The sequence below is a fragment of the Mus pahari genome, chromosome 7 (genome assembly GCF_900095145.1).
Source record: "Mus pahari chromosome 7, PAHARI_EIJ_v1.1, whole genome shotgun sequence".
Classification (NCBI taxonomy): domain Eukaryota; kingdom Metazoa; phylum Chordata; class Mammalia; order Rodentia; family Muridae; genus Mus; species Mus pahari.
Genome location: NC_034596.1, coordinates 4447971 through 4471362, shown reverse-complemented (window position 1 = coordinate 4471362; position 23392 = coordinate 4447971). Strand labels below are relative to the sequence as shown.

Below are 23392 nucleotides of genomic sequence, written 5' to 3'. Positions count from 1 at the left end.
ATTCTCTTGCGCTCAGGAGACCCTAGATCTGCACAGAAGTAGCTCTGGACAGAAATGTGGGTAAGACTGTACCCAGGACTTCCCCTCAGGAAACTGGCAGAGTTGGCAGTGTTATGTGACTTCAGAGTGTGGCATGTGATAAGGCACATAGGACACTATGGAGTGAGGTTGGGGGACACAGGATGGGAACACAGAGCATCATAGGATCATGAGGCCTCCTAGAGGAGAGGATACATGGAAAGTGAGGGTGGACTTGGCCACAGTGGGGTGTTAGCTAAGGCCATCCTTTATGCAGAACTCTCAACTGAGGCATAGGATGAACAAGAAATCTGGAAGAGCACACCCACTAAGAACAGGGATTGGCACCTTTGGAGCCCCTCAGAGCTCCCCCTGCAGTAGATCATGCATGGCAGGTATGCCTATGATCCCAGTATTCCTGATGCCAAGACAAAAAGATCACACGCTCCAGGAAAACCTGGGCTACGTGTAGCTAGCCTAGACTACAGAGAAAAAAAAAAGAAAGATGTAGGAAGAGGGAAAAAAGAAAAAGTGAAGAAGAAAATAGTTAAACTACAAAAAAGAAGGAAGTTGAGCACAGCATTTGGGAGGAAATAGAAGAATGTGCCCTCCCCCGTGAGAGGAACTCCTGTCCAGTACCCCTCACCACAGCACTGATCCTTCAAGTATATAAGCCTGTCCATGCTTCAGTTTAACAGAAGCACCCTGCCCTCAGGTTTGACCCTCTGACAATGATGCAATGTTGAGCCCACAATTCAATGCCAGCCACGGCACACTTTCAGTTCAGTGAATGTGGGCTTTCTCAGACAGCTGTTGTTAACAGCAGCACCAGATATGACTGGGGGGGGGGGTCCCAATAGTTACCCCTAGAGTAGTTTGGGTCAGACAGGGTAAGTTGAGATGCAAATAATGGGAGAAGGAAGAGGAAAAAAAAAAAAAAAAACCTGTCCTGCTGGTATCCACTGAGTCGAGCTGTGTAAAGGACTGGTTATGTAACCATTGGGTCATAGGGTCTGCACTGGGAGTGGGCTGAGCTAGGGCAGCCTGGCACCGCTGTCCTTACAAGCTGGGTAATCAAGGCAGGCTTCTGGGAAAAGGGTCACCAGAGTTAGGCCCGAGCAGTGCAGAGGTTGTAGGTTGCGATACTTTGAGGGAGGAACACAGTCTGAGGTCCTTCTCATTCACACCCTTCCCATAGGCCAGGGCATCTCAGGGGAGGTTCTGCAGTATGCCAGGGCAGGGCCCGAGGGTCATGAGATGAGACACTCTGCCTTCAGTGATGTGGCAGCTCTGCTGGGCTAAAGACAAAGGTCCTAGAGAACCAATTGTTTCTATCAAGGTTGATGGAACCATAATGGCTTTAGCGGAGCACACGCCAGAAGATAAATCAAGATGATGCTGAGGCTAAGGCTAGCCAAGGCTGTATCACCCAAAGAAAGGGAGGGAGGGATGAGGGGGAGGGGAGGGGGGTAGAGAGGGAGGGATAGAGGAAGGAAGGGAGAGGGAGGGAAGGAGAGAGAGAGAGAGGGAGGGAGAGGAGAAAGGTGATAAATTTAAAATTTTAAAGGAACCCTTAAAAATGGCCAAAGAAGACCCTGTTTGACTCTTCTTTCTGAGCCTTGGATCTTGCTTTATTTAAGTCCCCTTGTCCCAGGCATGAACGGCTGTTCCCGGTCTCTTTGTGGGACAGCACCAGGTTGGCAAGAGTGGATGTCTACCTGGTCTCTGCTTCCCCTGTCTGCCAGAGATGAGTCTCGCAAGGCAGTGGAGGCTCCAGAAACCTGGGAAGTGGGGACAGCCCTCACTCCTCAGCTTCCTTGTCTGGAGCCCTGGGTCAGAAGGATGATCACAGCGAAGGCCACTTCTGCCCCGAGTCAGACACAGGGAAATCCAGAAGGAAGACCCTGGGGACACATGATGCTGGTCTACATGAGGCCAGCAGCCCTGGGCTGCCCAATGGGGTCCAAATGGCAGCCAAGAAGCCAAGTATCCCTGCTTGGTTAATCTAAAAATAAACAGAAAGGCAACAAAAATCTATGTTTCAATTACTGCACACAAGCTGTTCAAACAGCCAGCTCCGCACTAGAGATGTGAACTTGTCAACGGAGGCTGCCTCGTTTGCATGCTTCGGTGGTGATAGAGTTCAACCTCGCAACAGGCTGCCCTCTGCTCTCGGCCGCTGCATTTTTTTAAATTTAATTAAAAACATGGACATAGAGTGGAGACAAGGAAAAATCGTAGGCAAGTATACCTGGGTGATGGCTTCTAAGCAAAGACAAAGAAGACTGTGTGGTCTGAGAGAAGCTTGCCACTGGTGTGGAGATCGGCTGCAGGGTGGAGAACACACAGTGGCCAGGACAAAGGACACAAATCTCTCCTATGTGGCCCCAAGCTCTTTTCCCTTGAGACTCACTGTAGACACTGAGGAAGCCTGAACCTTGGGTTCCTAAAGCCAACGTGATGGCCGCTGAGCAAATGGGGGTCGCTCTCTGTTCAGGAGAGAGATCTCATCAGGGTCCACGACTGACAGGCAAAGCCAGGGTTTCTGTTCCCAGCCACACGATCTGTATTCACTCACATGCAGCCCTCAGGAAGACAGTCTCCTCTCCAGAGTGTACAGACCCCAGCTCAGTTGCCTAGGACTGGCTTCGGCCGGCTGCTACCTCCCCATAGCCATAAAGGTTTTCTGTCTCCCCTCTGCCCTGTGTTTCTAAGTAGCAGTATCCGTCTGCAGACAGGAACCAGTCAGATCCTGCTCTTACTGCCCCTCAGTGTCTTTCGGTGAGCCGAGTGTGACGGGAAAGAAAGAGAGCGGTGTCTCCCAGGGATTTGGCCAGGAAAGGGCAGTATATAGGCTCACCTGGAGCATGCATGGGGATTTGAATGGGAGGGGAAGGGTATGCCGTTCCAACTCATGGAAGAGAAAACTACATTCGCCAGGAAGGATTTGTGTAAGCAGGGTACCTCTACCCCAGGTCTCACCAGAGAGAGGAGCCTAGAAAACCAGGCACATGCACTTAACTCGTGTAAAGATTCCACAGATCTGCGTGCCGAAGGAGCTGTCGGTTCCTCATTCGCTCTGGACAGGGATTTTAATGTCCCCAGCCCTCGAGCAATTCTGCAGCCATCAGCCCAGACGCTAGTTACTTGGTGAAATAAAAGAGCAGTCGAGTCTTTCCCAAGGAAGATAATATCCTGTCATAGGCAGTATGATCTGCCGGCCATGTGACGGCTGTTCCCTAATGTTTCCAAATAGACTTTTGAATAGACTCTTGTCTAGAAGAAAGCAAATTGCAAGAGCATTTTTGGCAGCCAAATAGAGCACACGCATCAGTCTTTCTTCTCTGCAACTGGCTGCTGGGTCTGGTTCCAGGCACCAAGTAGGATCTATTCATCAGCCCGGGTCACTGATGGACACCACTTCCTGTGGAGCACTAGCATGTTGAATTAGTCAATTCTCCAAGATCCCGAATAATCAGGCCTGCCTGAGAGACAGCCAGGAGCAAGTGAGAGGGTCCACTCAGAGAAGAGAACTAACTGTAGAATTCTGCTCCACAGACCTCTATTGAGGCTTTGCAAGACTGTGGGGGAAACAGGGCTCCAATTTCAGGGCTCCCATCCTCTGCAGAGTCACAGGAACACGAATAAGAAGGGGAGCCAAGATGGTGATTCCTAATGAGAACACTAGTTAATCCTCCCAGACCCGCAATAGCTCCCTCATCGATCCCGGTGTCTACAAGCATCTAATTTATCCGCGCCTCCCCTCTTCCCTCAGTTTATGCTGATATTATGTTGCTTACTGTCATTTCCAATATCTTTTTTATTTTTCATTATCACCATTATAATGATTTACACCAGAAGCGATAGCACAAATGCCTAGTCAATTAGTCCCGTGAGAAAAGTCTCTGAATCATGTATGCTTTTGGGGGGGAAAAAATCACTACTACATCAAAACCCACAGCCAGAATCTCTCGAACCAAAGGTGTACACAGGAAGGGAGGGACCAAGAAAGACCATTCTTTCAATACTGCTCATCTGAAGCCAGCACTGGGTACAGCCTCTCCCAGACAAGGGGATTGCTGGTTTTTTGTTTTGTTTTTTTTTTTTTTTTTGGAAAAAAAGAAAGGAAGGAAGGAAGGAAGGAAGGAAGGAAGGAAGGAAGGAAGGAAGGAAGGAAGGAAGAAATTGGGCCCAGGAAAAGGAATTTGTGGCATTTTCCCCTCAAACCTATCATCAGAAAAGCATTTTGGACATTTGTCATTTTAGGTCATATATTAAGCCCTGTAATTATGGAATGTGGATTTTCCCAAAAGTACCTCTGCTCTCCCCCACACCACAGGGCCATCCAGAGAATGGAAAGCCTAGCCCTAGGGCTGAATCCTGGCTGGCTAACCCAAAAGATTTGTAGGCTCTGTACTCTACCTACAACCTGTTAAAACATACAATTCTGAGACGCACTGCTGGTGAGCGCTGACATGCTATTTCTTTCTTTTTCTTTCTTTCTTTTTTTTTTTTTTTTTTTTTGGATTTTCGAGACAGGGTTTCTCTGTGTAGCTCTGACTGTCCTGGAACTCACTTTGTAGACCAGGCTGGCCTCGAACTCAGAAATCCGCCTGCCTCTGCCTCCCGAGTGCTGGGATTAAAGGTGTGCGCCACCACGCTCGGCAAGATGCTATTTCTTTATTCGTTCTGTTTTGTTTGTTTGTTTGTTTGTTTTTGAGACAGGATTTCTCTGTGTAGCCCTAGCTATCCTGAAACTCAACCTGTAGACCAGGCTGGCCTCAAACTCACCGGAGCTTCTGCCTCCTGAGTGCTGGATTTAAAGGCGTGCGCCACCACCGTCTAGCTGATGCTGTGTTCCTAACAGGCACCCCAGTGATGGGCAGCTATTGGCCCACTAACAAGTTCCTTGAAAGAGGACTGAGGCCCTATCTCCAGCCATCAGCTTCCCCCTCTTCCTCACTTACAAAATTCCAAAGTGAATGCTATTGTACCTCCACCATAGGGAGGCTGTGAAGAAAATGTGGTGACTTCGAAAGTACCTTGTGTTGGGTGGGGCAGTTTTTATAAGTCCCCCCAAGTGCATGCAGAAGACAATGCAAATGCACTGTGCTTTGTCACAAGTGCTAGGACCCATTGGATCACCAGATCTTTCCTTCTGCGTGCCTGAGATCCATGTAGCCTTTAAGCAGGTTTACGTGTACTTAGCACAGAAGGAAGAACGGGACAACAGTCAGATTGGGCTTCTGAAGATGGTGGCCACTTTTGCGGCCAGGGTAGCTGTGACATCCTGGAGATTGCTGGGGTACACATCCAATCACATCAAGTTGTATACATTAATTATCTGTATCTCCTCCTGTGTCAGCCATATCTCATAGCAATGTAGAAGAATAATGCCCTTTAAAGGGGCTCACAGATGTGGTTCCATAAGGCCAGACTACTGTCACAGTAACTCGATGGGCATTTAACGCAGGGCTCCCCTTCTACTTGTTGAAGCCTGTCTCATCTACCATCTGCTACTAAGAAAGCTCTCAGTTCTCAGATGGGCTGGGGTCAGGAGGATACTGTAGGATTAGCTGGCATTGGAGAGAACGGACTCTGCTCATCTTTAAATAACAAAGGCAATGCTCTGAAACTCTCTATTACAGAGATTCATGCCACCTGGGGTCCAGGAGTAGACACAGAGGTCACAGGTCATGGCTCTGGTTTCTAATTGGGTTTGTGGAATCCCTCTGCCCCCAACCTCAGGGGCTTAAGGGAGGTTGCTTAGCTAGGTTCAGACCCTGTAGCCTAGAGTAGGGTTTGCTGGAAACTCCTGGATACTAAGCCTCAGGAAACTGAGTCATTCCAGCCTGGGACCAGGCTAACCATTCTCCAGATGGGCCCTTAGTGGGTAAGGCCTTGAGGCGGGGTCACATAGGCCCCTCTTAACTGGGCAAGGCATGGGGAAAGAAAAACCTCTTGCAGAAGAGAGGTTTCATATGACAGCGATACTATTTATGGTTTATCAGAACTAAAAAGGCCACTCACTGCCCCTCAAGTGCCCCACCCCTCAGAGGGTGACGGAGGCTGGGTAATCTAGAGTGTCCCTGGCTTCTGATCATACAGAGGATTTGAATGTGTCACCTGTCCCAGGTAGACATCTACATGTGACCCCCATAACTCATATCCACATGCAGTCCCTGACACCTGCTGTCCCTGGGGAACATGCCAACCTTGCTGTGAAGTTGAGGGCCAAGACTGGAGCCTTGCTCATCACACAGAATCTGGGGCTACCCCTATCCAGGCTTTGTAAGTGAAAGTGGACCCCAAGAGCAAGACTCATTCAAATCTTGGCACCGGATGCCTCCCTCATCTCTAAACCTTGTCCCTGCCCTACCCAGTGCTCCATGATAATGAACACTTGTCACTTTAGTCTGGAATCTCCTGGTCCCTTGGATGCTCAGCCATGTAAACTGTCAACTGTGGTGAAGGAAGAAGAAGAGAGACAGCCCTGGCCACAGGGATGGTCCAGAGCTTATACAGGGAGCAGAGCGGGCAGCCCATCCCCGAGGCGTATGCCTGGTTTATGGACTCTGGCTCTGTGAATAGGGGTCTGGCCAGAGGAAGAAGCGGGGAGCAACCTGAGGCCCACTCCAGCCCCAGGAATCTTTCAGTTACTGGGTTTGCTTAGCAGGCATGAGGGTCTCTGCCCTTGTTGAATTGAAAGTACTTCCAGGAAGTACGAAGGCATTTTCCAGGGGTATCCTCAGCTCCCACCAACATCCACACCAGCCTGTGGCCAAGCTGGCTCCTCAAAAGGCACCCAGAGAATTCCTTTGTGTTACATTTGACAAGATGGTGTTCTGGCTGCTGTGTAATGTTTTGTTCCAGAAGAAAAGCTAAAAAGATGCAGAGAAGAAGACGAAAATAATAAAGATGGGCACAGGCTGTTCCAATTGACTTGGCAGCACGTCCTCCCCAAATGAGGCAATCATCCATTTTCCAATCGGGCTGGATGTCCATGCTCATTCCTCAGCCACCTCGGCTCCCGGAGTCTGGAGGCAGCAAGGGCTCCCCTGCCTTCCTGTGGATTAATCACGCCTTCAGGGCTCTCGCAGCCTGCAGCCCACTCCTTCATCGGCGTGTCTTAATGATAAGAATGAGGAAAGGGTCATTAGCCACCTGTGATCCTGTATGCAGTGTGTATACACCACGAATGTTAATGTGCGAGGGCCAGCGCCGACATCTAGAAAACACACCGAGCCACTGGACACAGACCACACCTATCCTGCTTGTGCATTCAAGCAAGCATAGCATACGAGGTCCTGAACAGGATTTGAAGGGGCCAGTGCCCAGAATTCAATAGACACTACTTTCTGGGCTCCAACCCTACATGGGCAACATGCTACACACACAAACACACACACACACACACACACACACAGACGCATGGCCATTCTTAATTATGTGCTGATGAATAATTCATGATGCAGGCTTTCCAGGCAAATCTGTGTAGCAGAGCTGCTGATCTGGTATCTAGCAAGTGTCTAACAAGTGTCCAGGAGGCGGGGCCCAGCCAGCAGCTGCTAAGAAATCAAGAGGCATGGCTGGGCACCAGGGCTGAGTGTAGATGTCAGCTGATTCCTCTCTGATGTCCATCGTTCTCCTCCCAGGCCTTCTCAGAATTGTGATTCTCTCTAGGCTACAGGGAGAAGTCCACCCATCAAGGCAGTTCCTGGGACTAGGGACACTATTCTCAACATCATGGACATTAGCTAAAGATAATCTCCCTCCTATTAGCAATCTGTTGCCTCCCTGTGGCCCTGGGTGAGACCACTCTAAGGTTTCCCAGCTGCCTGGCACAGGAGGTCTTAGTATCTGTGTGCATTTACAGACACCAGACATTCACTCGGCCTCAAGATTGAGAGTTTCCTGAGAACTCAGCGCAGAAGCCTGCCAGTTCCTGCTGCCCGTGAGGCTGAGGCCTCTCCTCCCTACCTTAACTGCGGCTAGGACGGTCCCCCAGTGATGGGCTCTTCCTCACTTGCAGAGGCCCACAGGATGTCTTTCTGGACCCTCGCATAGTTCAGGGAAAGGGGCTGTTTTCCCACTGTTGGAGAACAGCAGGGATAGGAGGGCCCTTGAGGCAAGTGACAAGTGATTTCCGGAGGGTAGAAATTAGGGAGGTCACTTTGATTCCCCAATTTGATCCTTAATGATAGCTGGTGTCTCCTTCAGGAGAAGGGTACAAAGCCACTCCCCCTCCTTTCCTGGATGTTTCAGATGCTCTGGGTTCTGGTAGTATTGGGCACAGCAAAGACTTGGTCCCACCTGTGGTCAGGAAGCAAAACCACTTGTTCCTATCCTCTCCCAGAGAATGGGGAGCCTGGAGGAAGGTGGATTCATGGAACCACCAAGTCAAGCATTGTACTTGCCCAAAGAAGCGGACTTGGCTCCCTCTGACCAAGCGTCAACTGAAGAGAAAAGACCCTTCCCATGGAAGGCTTTATACTGATGACACCCAAAAGACGGCCTTTGTACTGACTCATGGGGTAGCTGCATTTTGCATCCTGGTTTTTTTTCCTGAGAGCTGGTTAGTGAGACTTGGTCCTTGCATTTGGTATGCGCCTGCGCATGCGACACGGTAACACAGGCAGTTAGGGACTGGTGGCTGGATTGCCAGCAGTGACGATGTCTCTCAGAGCAGCTCTTCTTCTGATTTGCTGGGATGTCATAAGGAGTCCTCTTCCCTAGGGAAGGAGACTGTAGCAAAAGGAAGAGCGCGGAAAGAAAACCGAAGGTCTGGCCCAGCGTCCTGAGCTGTGCGCAGAGCCCAGGCTCCAAGTCCTGAACTGGATGTGGTACTGGGAAGCAGCCAATGGTGTCCACATATGCAGTGCGATAAAAATATGCAGGCAAAATCATGGAGGTGCGTGCCTGTTCTGGAGCAGTAGATTCTATAAATACGAAGCGAAGCGTAAGTGGAAGGAAGGGTCCCCTCTGTACCTCACCCCAAGAAGTAGTCTGACCTTCTCCCCTCCTCTCCTGGCTCAACATCCCTGGGATAATTCAAAGACAGTACCTCAGTGGGGAAAGAGTTTTGTTGCAAACAAGATCCAGAGCCAAATTCATGAATTTACATGTTTGTCACGGCTTTGCAAATTAACCTGGGGCATGGACAAACCGTGGTCTCCGACCTGGACCTCAGTGTGACCCTCCTCCACTGACTGATGGATGATTTCTTAGACTCTCCACTTCATTCCTGTGCTTCTGTTCTTTCCTTTCAAGACAAGGTCTCAAGCTACAGCCCCGGCTGGCTTTGATCTCCCTATGTAGCCAGGGCTGGCCTCAAACCCCTACCAGTCTCGCCTCAGCCTCTCTGCTGCTGGGATTATAAGGGTGAATTACCCCTCCCTGCCTCAGAACATTTCATCACAAGTATGTGTCACACAAACAGGGGCTGGCAAGGCTCCCTCCACCAGGCATAAGGCCTAGATCCTCTGCAAACTGTCCCCTCCACACCAAAGGCAAGGCGGAGGCTGCTCACACCCTCCCTTCTTGGTACAAGGCCCCGCCCCGTGCCAGGCTCCACCCCTGCACAGGCGCCCTGCCGGGAAAGGGCACTCTTTCTCAACAAGGAAGTCTTTTTCAGTGTTTTGTCTAGAATTGCTTAACTAGACTGGTCTGAGGTACCATGTCCATTCGGGGCCTTCTTCCTCTGCTCAGGCACTTCCTGTGCTTCCCCGCAGCTTCCGTTCAGGTACGCGTGGATGTGCACGTGAGACCTCTGTGACAGGCTGGCTCTGTGCCCAGCAGGAAATACTTACATTGCCACCTCTGGAGCTGGCCCTGGGCCGACTGGCTCGGAGTAAACTGCCCCACGTTTCTTTCATTCGTTTGAAAGGGGAAATTAAACTGAGGAATGAGGTCTGACCCGAGAGCTTGCATGCAAATAGCTGACCTTTGTTTTGAATACACTTAATGAGACTGAAACCAGATTGTGTGGCCTCCAGCTGCCTGAGTCCCCACCTCCTGGATGGCATTTGAAGGAGACTGAAAGAGGTGGCAAAAGGCTGAGGACTGTAGGAGGTGTGGATTGTGTGTCTTGGTGTTTTCTTACACACTTGTGCATGGCCCCAGAGGGCTTCATCCAAAGACATCCCTTTGACCTGATCCCAAGTTGCTCGGGTGCCTTGAGACACATCTTGGCACAGGGGTCCTGACCTCCCCAAACCTCTGTGCTCCCCTGGAGAGGAGGATTCCCCTGCCAACACATGAGGCTATGTTGTTCTATGGAAATGTGGGACTGATTGGATGCAGGGTCCAGCACGATGAGGTTTTGCTGAAGTAACAAGCAGTCTGCCACTCTCAACATATGAACCTGATACAGATTTATGTCCCAGTCACACAAGAAGCCTGGTGCAGGCAAGGTGACCCCTGGCAGGGAACAGCTTCACTCTCCTGAAGGTGTGACTTCCAGAGTTTCCAGGCAGCAAAGGAGACTATGGAGTCATGGGAGGGATTTGGGGTTGAGAGCTAAGGAGATACCAAAATGGATGGTGTTCGCCTTTCAACCGAAGACCTAAATTCAGTCCTGCTGGTCATGAACGCCATCCCTGTACTCCTGTTGCTGGGGAGGCGGATGTATGCTTGCTGCCTCGAGTCTGATCTGGAAGTAAGCTTCAGCCTGGTGAGAGGCCCTGTCTCCATAAAGATAGATGGCGTTCCTGGAGACAAGGTGTACCGTTGTTCTCACACTCAACCACATGAACGTGTACATGCATGCATAAAGATAGATGGCGTTCCTGGAGACAAGGTGTACCGTCGTTCTCACACTCAACTACATGAACGTGTACATGCATGCATTTTTTAAAATCTTAATTATTATTATTATTTTGGTTTTTCGAGACAGGGTTTCTCTGTGTAGCTCTGGCTGTCCTGGAACTCACTTTGTAGACCAGGCTGGCCTCGAACTCAGAAATCCTCCTGCCTCTGCCTCCCGAGTGCTGGGATTAGTGCCCAACTAAATCTTAAATTTTTTTTATTACTTATGTGTATGTGCACAAGCACACACACCATGCTCACATATGCTGTGGCACCCCTGTGGAGCTCAGGGGATAACTTTCTGGAGTCGTTTCTCTCCTTCCACCAAGTGGGACCCAGGGATTGAATTCGGGTCATCAGGCTTGGCAGCAAGTGCCTGTACCCGCTGAGCTAGCTTGCTAGTCCAAAAGAAGAAAGTATTTTTATTTAGCCAAGTCTGGAAACCATCTTTGTTGCCTACCCACTCTTTTTGTCTGCCAGATCCAGATGAATCAACAACCAAGGCATGTGAGAGAGATCTTCCTGAGTGCTTAGAATGAGTACGGAGGACACGGTATAGCAGATGATATACAGCATAGACTCTGCCCACTTAGAACCCAGCCGGTGGAAGCAAAACCCTGAGACAATGGCCATTGGTGGGCAGAAATGGGGAAATAGGAGCCCAAGCCATGAGGTCCAGTATACCCCGAAAATGCAGATTAACCTACAGAAGTGCCCTTGGAGGCTCAAGTCCTACTTGCTAGAAAGCTAGGCCATTGTTTTAATGTGACAAGATGGTCGTTTCTGAAGCAGGGAATTCATGAGAATGGGCATTTAGGCTAGAGAATAATGAGCTCGGTTGTGGATGAGTGGCATTTAGGAACCTGGAGTACAGCTAGGTAGCGTAGGGTAGGCTCAAGGAAGACAGTGAGGTACTCAGGAGAGACATTCTGGGAAAGTAGCTTTGAGTGGCATGGTTAAAGGGGAGCTGTTACATGGGATCATCCAAAGAGAGCCAGTTCAACAGCTGGGGAGCAGGGATGAACCCCATGTGGAAGAGCATAAGGCATGACGTAACCGTGCATTGGATTTAACAAACAGGCCATTTGTGACCTAAGCGAGAGCATGTTCCCCTGGGGTGGGCACGCACGTGCCATATGGGAACGGGTTCCAGGGAAAACAGGAATCAAGAAAATAGAACTGGGTTTCGACCACTCTCCCATAAGCTTCCAGTGGGAAATGTGAGTGATGGTCGTGGGGGGGGGGGGAGGGTGGAGAACAATTGTGTTTTTCACTGTGCAATACTGAGTCACTATTTTAAATGAATTTTTATGACATTTTATAAATCTGGATGCACAGTGATGAACTGAACAGGGAACCAACATCCATCCTCAAGAGGTACCAGCCATCTCTGCCACAGGTCGGGGCAGGTTCTGCCCAGGCTGCACCTAGTGTGCTCTGTGCACCTTACAGAACGAATCCCAGAGCTGGGCCACCACATAAGCACCGGATAACATGGCTGCAGGTTTCCCGGGCTGCGTACAGGCTCTGGCTCCCAAACACAAGTCCTGGGCAATGAAAGCAGATATGCAAAGTCCAGAGGAGGCTCGGGTTTATAGACATCTTAAAAATAAGTGGTCTGTCTAAGAAACCAGCAGCTTCAGAACTGGGCAGGAAGATGGAAGATGGGAGCCTATGACCTAGGCCGGAAGTGGATGGCAAACAGAATAGGATCAAACCTCACTAACAAGTTCTTAGGCCACAACCAGGACTATGGGTGTGAAGTGGAAAGCAAACCCTCACCTTCAGCCACTTGTCTCTACCCTGGCATTCCCACGCCTTCCCCCCTCTGCCCTTGCCTCTCCCCCACGCTCTACAGCTTTGTCTCTCTCCTGACTGGAGTAACTGGTCCCTGCCAGAGTCGGAGCCACACTGTCATTGTGATGCTCGGGAAAATACAGTTCTTGGTGACTCAGAAGGCCCTTCCCATACCATGGTACGTCTAGTCTCCATGACAACCCTGAAAAGGCCTTCTGTTCAGATACTTGGGAAGTCGCGTGGGAGATGCAGGGAGTGAAGACCAGACTATCCAGGTCCCAGAAGTGTAGCATTGAATCATAGGATTGGGGATTTGAAGGTGGACCTGAACCCCAGAAGCTAACATCTTTCAGAGACATAGTGACCTTTTTCACCTGTTAGGTCCCTGCCCTCAGCGGGGTTTGCTTGCTCTCTGTGAGTCTCCTTGTCTGTAAGTTGGGGACCAAGTACACATTTCCACCTCATGGGTACATACTATCTGGAACAAATGAGATTTTAGTCAAGGCTGTGTCCGCTGTGAAGTTAGTGCACATGTGGGCCACGTAACCTGTGCTTGGCGAATGCGCATCAGAGGTCTTCTATCCCAGTGGGGGTGGGAGGGAATGCTGCCCCCGCCCTAATGAAGATGTATATACGCCTCACGTTGCTCCGGGCGCGGAGGCACGGCAGAACTAAAAATTACTACTTGAGCGTATGTGGGTTCAAATCTGTAGTGTGTTCCTGGACAACCAGCTCCTCATCAGAGAAGTGGGGATGATAAAAGATGGGAGGATTCACTGACTTGCTCAAACTCTGAGACTGGAGGATTTGAAAACCCATTACTGGACCCAGAGCAGGGGCTGAACATAAGCAGCTGGTGGTTGCCACCTCCCTGTGGCCAGGCAGAGCTACTCTGCTTAAACCATCCTCCTGTGTTCTGTGCTGACAGGTCCGGACTCTGGTTCCCTGTGAAAAGCTGCCACGGCCCACCGAGATGTCCAGGCACCACAGCCGCTTCGAAAGAGATTACCGCGTAGGCTGGGACCGCCGTGAGTGGAGCGTCAATGGGACCCACGGGGCCACCAGCGTCTGCAGCGTCACCTCCAGTGCTGGTGGCGGCACAGCCAGCAGTCTCAGCGCACGACTGGGCCTCCTGCCACTGCCGGTGGTACCCTCCCGGCTGCCCACACCCGCCACGGCTCCTGCTCCCTGCACGACCGGCAGCAGTGAAGCCATCACCAGTCTTGTGGTCAGCTCGGCCTCCGCAGTCACCACCAAGGTAAGACCCGCTATCCTTTTGGGGAAGGGGCCAGGCAACAGCCCAAGCCCAGGCCAGCATGGAGACCTTATTCCCTGGTTTTTGTTCCCAGAGCCATGACCTCCATAAAGGGTATTGCAATTGGTTCTGAAAGTTAAAATGGCTCTTTTTACCAGACAAGCTCTCTCAGTTACCAACTTGTAGGAAGACAAGCAGATGCCAACGCTACACGTGTGCTGATTAAAAGCTACTGCTTGAGTGAAGAAAGGGTATTGCCAAGTTGGCAATACTCACTTCCCTAAATAGGAGAACAAAAATCATATAAGTAACCTGGGGGTGGAGAGGGGGGGCCTCAGTGGCTGGACTTTGCAGTCATTCTAGCCACACAGGGTCAAGAGCCCATTACAGCGTCATCACCACAATGGATTTTCTCATGTCTACAGTCCCTGTGAGCCTCACCACAAGCCTGTAAGGTCAGTGCATACATGCTTGCCTGATTGCTGAGAGTCCCCAGACATACTAGTTATGGGAGCTGCTGTAAGGACCCAGCAATGACTGCAGGGGGATTAGCTCCCCTAATAAGTCTGCTTTTTCTCTCTTTCTCTTTCTCTCTTTCTTTCTTTTTCTCTCTTTCTTCTTTCTTTTGGAAGGGTTGCTTGTTTGTTTTTTGTTTTTTGTTTTTGTTTTTTAAGAGATGGTTCCTCCAGTCTGTATAAAATGGAATGTGGAAACTAATGTCCCCAAGGCTCTTGGCTGGCTTTGGGCTGAACTAAGGGACTCTGTCTTGCATGTTGTACAGAGCCCTTCAGGCAGACTGAGCCACAGAGGGGCAGCTGGTGGCCAAGGCAAGCAATACAGTCATCCCTTCCTTCCCCTCAGCCGAGCAGAGGCTCTGCAGGCTGCCTTTGCCTCTGCCAGCCATTCAGAACCACTTCCCAGGAGCCCTCTCAGGGCCTGCATGTGTGCGTGTGTGTGAGTGTGTATGTGTGTGCTGTGCGTGTGTGTGCACGCACACGCTTTTCTTTGCCAGCTTTCATAAAGGTTGCAGGAGAAATTAAAGGCGGGAAGCCCCGGGCTGGCCATTGTGAGGTAGCTGCGGTGGTGGACGCTGCTCTCCAGGTGCTCTGTGCCTTTGTCTCTACGATTTTCAAAACCCCCTTTCAGCCCTGCTTCCCATTAATAACAGCACTGCTGGCCGCAGAGCCCGGCGGAGACCCGAGACAATGGGGCTATTGGAGACCAGCTTGCAGCACGCTGACGTCTTGCTGCAGTGTCTTATTGATTTTATTTTCCTGTTATGAAAACACCACCCCACCAAGGCAGGCGAGGAAGTAACACTAGACAGGAGCAGATATGGAGGGTCATTCAGGCACACTTCCCTGGGCCAGCCAAATACATTCCTGTCCTGGGCACCAGGCCCTGGCCACTCTGAATTGGTGACCTCTATCCAGGACAACCTGCTTGCCAGCCCTGCTGGCCACATCTGGCAGGCAATCGTCAGGGCCAGCTGTTCGCCATCTGGAGAATGGCAGCCTCTGGTGCCAACAGCCAGGGCTCAAGGTGAGAGAGAGAAGCTGGACCTGCAGGTCCATTGGATGGCTCCATCCCTTTGGGGTGAGAGAGCCTTACAGCCAGTATTGGGCTGCTTCTGGGCATATAACCTAGGCTTCTGCCAGGTAAAAGACAGTGCCCATGGCTCTCTGAAGGGATGCTCTGCCTCTGCCCTAGACACATGGGACCTGGTTTGCTCCCAAATAGCTCAGTAATTTGCTAGCCCTTCTCTCTAGCCAGACCCCAAACCACAGCCACATGAGAGGAAGAGAGCAAGCCGCAGACAGAAAACCACAACTGGGAAAAGGCTGAGCAGGGGGCCAACCGGTAGTGGGAAAAGGGACAAAAGTTCAGACCTGCCAGGAAGGTCAGCTCCCATGGCATGTGACAGCAGAGAGACTGGGTACCATCTCCGCTGTGAGCATCTCAGCCCAGTTTCATACCTGAGGCTTCAGGTAGGATCTACTTAGGGTCTGCGTTCTTTGGGTTGCTAGAGAAGTGTGTGCAGAGAAATGGTCGGACAGTAGCAGGGTAGCTGCCCGTGGTGGTTTCTAGTGAGGGCACTAGGTGTCGATGTAAGCTGTTCTCAACCTGTGAGCCGCTCCTTTCACAGGGGTCACATATCAGACATTCTGTATATCGGATATTTATATTGTGATTCATAACAGCGGCTAAATTATAGTTATGAGGCAGCAGTGAAAATAATTTTGTGGCTGGGGGTCACCACAACATGGACTGTATTAAAGGGTCACAGCATTGGGAAGGTTGAGAGCCACTGTTGAAGGCAGTAGTGCCTCCTGTTGCTCTGGCCTTGCTGCTGCTAGCCCAGACGCCTATCCTCTAGCCTCTGTGTCTACCTCTATGCCTTGATCACATCAGTGGACACCCAGGCCAAACCCAGATGTCAATCAATAGTTTCCCTGGTCAACCAGCCAGGTCTTCGCCAAGCAGCCGCTAAAGAGCTAGCTCTTGCCATCAGGGAAACCGAAGGCCAGTATATAAATGAATGTGTGAGCATGCAGGTCAGTGCCTCTCCCAGTGGAGTTATTGGTGACTCAGTAGAGTAGATAAAACGAGACCTCAAAGACTGTCTGGATTTTAATTCCAATCAACCTCTTGCTGAGTGATGCTGGGCAAATCGCCTCACCTCTCTGGGCCTCTGTTCTAGGATTAGTGCCTGATTACCCAACTCACCACGAGGACTGTGTGCATAAAATTCTATGTAAAGTGCTCGGAATAGAACAGGTGCTGGCTGGTGGCTCATCCTCTAGACAATGAGGTCAACCCTTCACCTCTGCCATCAGGCCTTGAGCCTGGAAGGATAAAGCTGTCCTGCTGTAAGGAGAGGTGTTTACTTCATTACCACCCGGGAAAAAAAAGACGGTGGAGGGATGTCTTCATATGAACCGCAAAAGCTGGAGCCCTGAGCAGGTGGGGAAGGAAACTGTTTGAGTGTTTGGGATTCAAAGTGACCTGGAAGTAAGACTGGAGCTCGGCGGTGAGAGGCTATGGAAGAGGGCAGCGTCTTGGCCCCATCCTGAAACTGAATCAGCACACCTGGCAAGCAGATGATGGAGACAGAGGATGTGAAAGCTTTTTATCAACCTAGCCAGAGGCTCTTTCCTCAAAGGAAAGTACAAACCCCACCATCCCAGAAGGGGAGGGAAACGGGAAGCAACAATACAATCAGAAGGACTGAGTTCCCGCTGCCCCAGCTGTGTGAAGTGAAGTCACTGATCTCGCTCTGGGTGTAGAGGACCAGAGATACGACTTGGGGCCAGGACCATCCCTAGGAACTCAAGCATGTTGACTCAGAGACAAGGGGCAGCTCTCGGGCCTCTGGGGACATCCTTTTTTTTTTTTTTGTCAGACGGGAAGCAGGTTGAACATCCCAAGCTCTGGTACTCAGGACACCCTGCCACTCTCTGTGCCACAGGTTCAGTGCTAGTCCTGCTCAGCCAGGACTGAGGCTCTGGGCTCTTGTCTGGAAAGACCTCCGTGCTCCCAGAGACTGGGTAGCAAGATGACAATTCTTTCTGTCGTGTCAACCTTCGGGCCTGATTTGACTTTTCTGTGCCTTCAGTTGCTCATGGTCCAAAGAACCCCTGCATATTTTGATGAAAGGCCAGTTGGGTAAGCATGGACTCCTGGGCTCCTGAGATACCAGGAGGGTCTAGCAGGCTATGCCATCCCTCTCCCCAGCACACAGGTGTTGCTCTCTAACCTCCAGGGCATGAGTCGCTGAGTCGCCAGAGCCAGAGGAAAGCTTTCTTGGAGACCACCTGCCCTACTTTTGCATCTAAGACTAGTGAAGCTCAGAGAAAATACAATGTAACTACTTCCCAAGACCGAACCAGCCTGAGCCAGCTCTCTCCACCCCAGGCTGCATTGCAGCATCCACTCACCATGGAAACCTTGATTGCGAGAGAATGATAGCAGCTTTGCCATCACCAGTCCACCTAATGACCATCAATTCTGAGACTCAGGCTAGAAAATGGGCATGTTTGTTTCTCATGTCATAGAAGCAGATAATGTTAAGTCAAAGATTACATCACCTCTCACTGCACAGCTGGCAAGAGCCTCTGGATTAGACAGACCGGAATTGAATCCTGCCATTAGCAAGTGAGACTTCAGTTTCTATGTCTACAAAATGAAAATGATAATAGTATCTTTAACGCAAGGGTTATGTAAATTAATATGTGTAGCAAACTCTAGAAGAATATGTGCCACTGAGTAAGCATTCAATCAAAGTTCATGTAAGGGCTGGGAAGATAGTTCAGTTGATAAAGTGCCTACTGTGGACCAGAAGTTCTCTAGCACCTACATAAAAAGCATGCCTGTGCATGCCTACATGCAGCACATGCCTGTGACCCCAGTGTTAGGTGGGCAAGGGCAGGTGGATCCCCAGGGCTTACTGGCCAGCTGGTCTAGACAAAGAATGAGCTTTAGGTTCAGTAAGGAAATCCATCTCAAAAAGCAAGATGAAGAATGATGGAGGAAGACACCTGGTGTCATCTTCTAACCTCTGTTATGTATCTGCACTCACACACACACACACACACACACACACACACATATGTATGTACATACACACGCATATATATATCACATACACACAAACACACATACATGTATGTACATACACACATGCATATATATACATCACATATACACAAACACACACACATGTATGTACATACACACACATGCATATATATATACATCACATACACACAAACACACACACACACACACACACACAGAGGCAATTAGCAAGTGGGTCTGAAAAGCTCTTCACCTGGGGGAAATCAGCCTGGTGGTTGTTGCTTAGAGATTGAAGCGCTGTCTTGTCCCTCTCCAATGTGACAGAAGGTGAAACTGAGGAACTGGGCCAGCACCAGAATCCTCCCACTGGCCGTCGAGGCACTGGGAAAGGGCACTGTTGAGGAGGAGGCGTGGCTCCATGCCAGGCCTGTTTGTGCTAATGGAAGGAGGCACCAATGCCCTGCAGTTGCTGCTGCATGAAATTTAAATTATTCTCAGCAAACCTGCCTGACAGGAAAGGGACGGCTTCATAAAATGCAGTTCTGCTACTGAAAGAATAAACTGGAGGATCCTTGCAGATGCCTGCAAAATAAATGTATGAGAAGCCTCTTTTTCCTTGTGGTCGGGGGCATTCAGGCTGAGACATTCCCATCACCCCTTGGAGCTCAGCCTTTGAACGTAAATCTGGCTAAGATGCGGTGAAGTAGCCTTTGCTGGAAGCCCGAGGAAAGCTTAGAGAGATGGGAAATCGGTGTTCAGAGCAGCAAGCACCTGGGGGTTGACATTTAGGAGCACTGGAGGCTGTCGGGCTTGGAAACCACTCATAAAGAATGTGTCTGCCCAGGGGTGGGTACACCTCAGCTTCCCAGGGAAGGCTCCTCTTGAAGGGAATGACCTGGGGTCCCCATGGGCATCGTGGGAGCAATCATCAAGCCCTGATATCTAGGATCTGGGAATGATGATGGAGAAGCCTTTTCAGGTCTCCTGTCCCTTGTACTCAAGGCTACAGAACAGTATGTTTGAAAGAACGGCTCCAGCCCTTTTCATAGTACAGTTCCCGACTGTGGGTGAGTTTCAGCCCCAAGGCCGTGGCTTGATCCATCAACAAGTAGTCTTGATTTCCCTCGTGATAAATTATCAGATCAGATAAAGCATTGTGAGACAGCTTGCACATGTTAGTACTGAGCTAATGGCTTTCTGCCTGCACCCTGAGTCACGTTTGCACTGTGGATTGTATCCTCATCGACTTAAAACCCATCTGTCAGTCACAAAGTGTGTACAGAAATGAGAAATGTCACCTCTCCAAAACACCCATTTCAAGGCTGCCTTTTGGAGAGGGCAAACCTGAGTGGTTTGAACTTCAGTTTTTTACTAAAGAAGAAGATAGTGTGTTTTACCACATTTCTAAGAGATAAACCACAAGTCCGGACAGAAGGCAGTGAGGAATTACAAAGTAAAGGCACAATGAACGGAAGTTGGCAGGGCGTATAAGTTAGCTTTGCTGCATAGCAATGACCTTTAGACTTTGTGGGCTTGATCTCCTGACAACTTTGAGGAATAGCCACAGCTGGCTCAGCTGGGTTCCAGTGACAATGTCTATGGCTAGTGACTGGTCATGCCAGGGACCTGATTTTCGGCACCACTTCTATCAGTCTGGCTCAGTCTCTTTCACAGAGTGGTTTGGGGTTTCAAACACAGCAAGAAGGCAAGGCTAATGTGCAGGTGCAGTTCTAGCCTAGGCTTGGAGCTAAAACCCCATTAGCCAAAGCCAGAGTCAAAGAAAGAGGGAGAGACACTACAGAATCCTGTTACTGTCACGAGAAGCAGGCATCGTGGATGACTAGACTTGCTATCACGTTCATGGGGTAACCGAGGTCCCCAGCACATTTTTTTTTGTTAACATAATATTTTTATTGATTCTTTGGGAATTTCATATCATACACCCTGATCACTCACACTTCCCAGTCTTTCCATGTCCGCCCCACTACATATGTGACACAGACACCTCTGCCAAAATTAAAATGAGAAGAAATCCAATTTGTGCTATCTATATACTTACTGGAGCATGGTGGAACTCTCAGTGGCCAGCCCTTTAAATAGAGCGGAGTCCTCCCCCTATCTTACTCCCACCAGAAGCCATCAATATGAGAACTACATTTCGGTAGTTATTTTGTGGAGGCGAGGGTTGTCACGGAAGCCTTCCATGTCTCTCTCAACTGCCCAGCACATTTATTTAGGCACAGTTAAATGCCCTCTGGCTTCTGGTTAAGGCTTTTGTGTCCCAGGCAGAAATGTAGAACCTACTTAATACTCCCACTGCCTAGCCTGAGAGAGGGTATCAGGTTAAGACTGTCAGGACTTTGACATCCAATGTCACATCCCATCTACACAGGACACTGCTGAGGAGACTTCGGACACACAGAAAGGACTATGCTGCTAAGAAACAGGCTGGTTCCTTGGCTTCTAGGGGACAGACCTTGAAGGAGCATTTACCACAAGAGTCCACAGCTGGGCCAAGATTTTGCCCCTTTTCCTGAAGGCCATATTTGACACAGTCACTGTCCCCAGATTTAGAGAGATACAGGGGTATTTCTGTCCCCCCGGACATGGACGAAGCTAGATGCTAACTTACCAATTTGGGGGTGTTGATGTTATTGTTGTTTTTGTTGGTTTCTTTTCGTTCTTTTTTGTTTTTGTTTACTTGTTTTGTTTGTTTGCTTGCTTGCTTACTAGCTTGTTGGCTTGTTGAGATAGGGTCTCAGTCTGAAACCCAAGCTAGCCTGAGGCTCACTGTGTTGTTCAGACTGGCCTCAAAGCCAGGGCAGTTTTCTTGCCTCGGCCACCCAAGAGCTAAGAATTACAGACATGCACCTCCATTCCTAGCCTGCTGATTTTAAATTAAAATAGAAACCACCCGAAAGAGATGCCCTTCACGCGCTTGTCCCCATGAAAACTTGCAAAGGGAAACATTCTTTCAGGAAGATTTTGGGAGGAGAGTGAAGTCAGGAAAGCGAGCTAGCAACGTGACACAAATGTTCAGCAGCCACAGATTCAGACAGTCTGATGCCACTTTCCCCTGACAGAATAGATCTGATACATAATACCCCCAGACCCCCAGCAGGGCCCCTTCTTCCAGTAGGATTTTGGGAAGAGCATCCTTCCAGATCCACACAGATCTACTTATTCAGTTCTAACACTTATGTTTCATTTAATTATGTTACAATTAAACATTTTTTTTAACTCACTGTACAAGGACAGCATTTTAGCTACATTACAGGTCAAACAGGCTTTGGAGAACTAACCTGGAAGTCTCATCACCATTTGTCACGTTGGGTTTTTTCATAGGGAAACTATGTTGCAAAATCTAAAGAGCCAAAGCACAAATGAACTTGAAGAACCCAGCCCATTTGTTTCAGGGAGCTGTCTGCAGGGCCAAAAATACCCAGGGAAACAAATACCAGGATGGCGTCCGGCACTTAGGTGTCATTTCTTCTCCACTGGCCCCCACAGAGCCCCCTCCATTTTGGTGAGGGGAAACATGGTATGTTGGGTTGTGTTGTGAGTTCACCTCTCTACAATCCATGGGTCAGAACTTCATTTTTCCTCTGGTAAATAAGGAGCCCTGAGAACTGGGCACAGCATGTGGGCAGTGCATCAGGATGTACCACACACCCGTCCTCTGCTTCCTGGAGAAAGTAGGTGAATACTATACAGCCCTCAGCATCATGAGAAGGAAGCTATGTAGCTGGGGCTGGAGCTAGATCCGTATGTGGGAGGCAGAAACCAGTCTGTCCCTGAGCCCTGACTTAAAATGCAATCTGCCGGCTACTACCCGCCTCTGGGAAACTGCGCCTCCTGGACACCCACACCTGCTCTCGAGGCTCCAAGTGTCTTGAGTTACTCAGTCACCTTGTCCCCCGACCCATGTCCTCTTTTGTTCTGGGGAGGCAGAGCACAGGTTAGCTGTGTTTGCCATTGGCTGTGCAAGGTAGGCCAGTGCCTCCTATGCTCAAGGTGAACATCTTGGACAAGAGGATGTAGCCAGAGTCCCCGGGTATCTAGCCCTGGGCCACAGCACTGGCATCTATCTAGGCATCTCTGATAGTCTAGAAGAGCTTCAGACTTGAGCGAGGTTCACCTCACTGAGGACCAGACTGGCACAGAGCACAAGCCCGGTTCTTGACCTGCTACGTAAAGAATCCTGGCTTCAGGGCAGAAGTGGCCCCCTGGCAGGTAGAAGAGATAGGACTTGGGGGTGCTGTGGTGATGGGCTCAGGGGTGAGCAGAGCTAGAGACAGTTCCACGCCTGAGAAGGCACTGCCCTTGTCTGAGGCAGATGTTGCTGGTCGCCTGCCTAGCATCTGTTTTCTCTCCATCTATCTTCCTAATGGAACTCCTTCTGGCTCAGCTTCCGGTGCCTAGATCTCACTCAGATCGACCAATTCTAGTCCCAGCTGGGATTGCAATGACTCTGAAGTAGGTATGTGGTCCTATTGCTGCTGCCCATTATTGAGTTCTGAAAGAGTCATGTGACCCAGTTCTGGCCCATAGATCCTGAGAGGTTCTTGAAGAACTTTTCTTGCCTCCAAGGAAGAGTCCCAAGAAAAAGTAAAAAATAACTCCTACCTCCGGATCCTGTCACTTCTGGATGTGATATCTTGGCTTGCTGTAGCCATCATACCACGAGCCCAAGGATGGAGCCAATACACAGGAAGGGAGAATGGCAGAAACATTCCAGAAACCTGACACCAGAGCCATGCCTCAGGGGTTCTCATATACATAGCCTGAGAAATAAATGGGTGGAAACAGCCTCTGTGGTAGGGGCGGCTCATCATCCACAGTTAGCGGTACATCCCTTCATCGCCCAGACCTCACCCGGCTGGCTCCTGGGGCCCTAAAACAGCTGCAGCAGCCTCTGTGAGCACCCTCTCCCTATTA

General features: G+C 49.9%; 1 protein-coding gene across 2 annotated transcripts in view; it reads left to right on the top strand.

Moving 5' to 3' along the window:
- Positions 1 to 23392, top strand: part of Klhl29 (kelch like family member 29) — a 303934-nt gene that overhangs the window by 150972 nt on the left and 129570 nt on the right. For both annotated transcript variants that reach the window (XM_021201749.2, XM_029540694.1), the window contains exon 3: positions 13550 to 13879. In XM_021201749.2, coding sequence (XP_021057408.1) covers positions 13595 to 13879 — 285 coding nt within the window. In that variant the 5' untranslated portion in view covers positions 13550 to 13594. The remainder of the gene's footprint in view (positions 1 to 13549; positions 13880 to 23392) is intronic.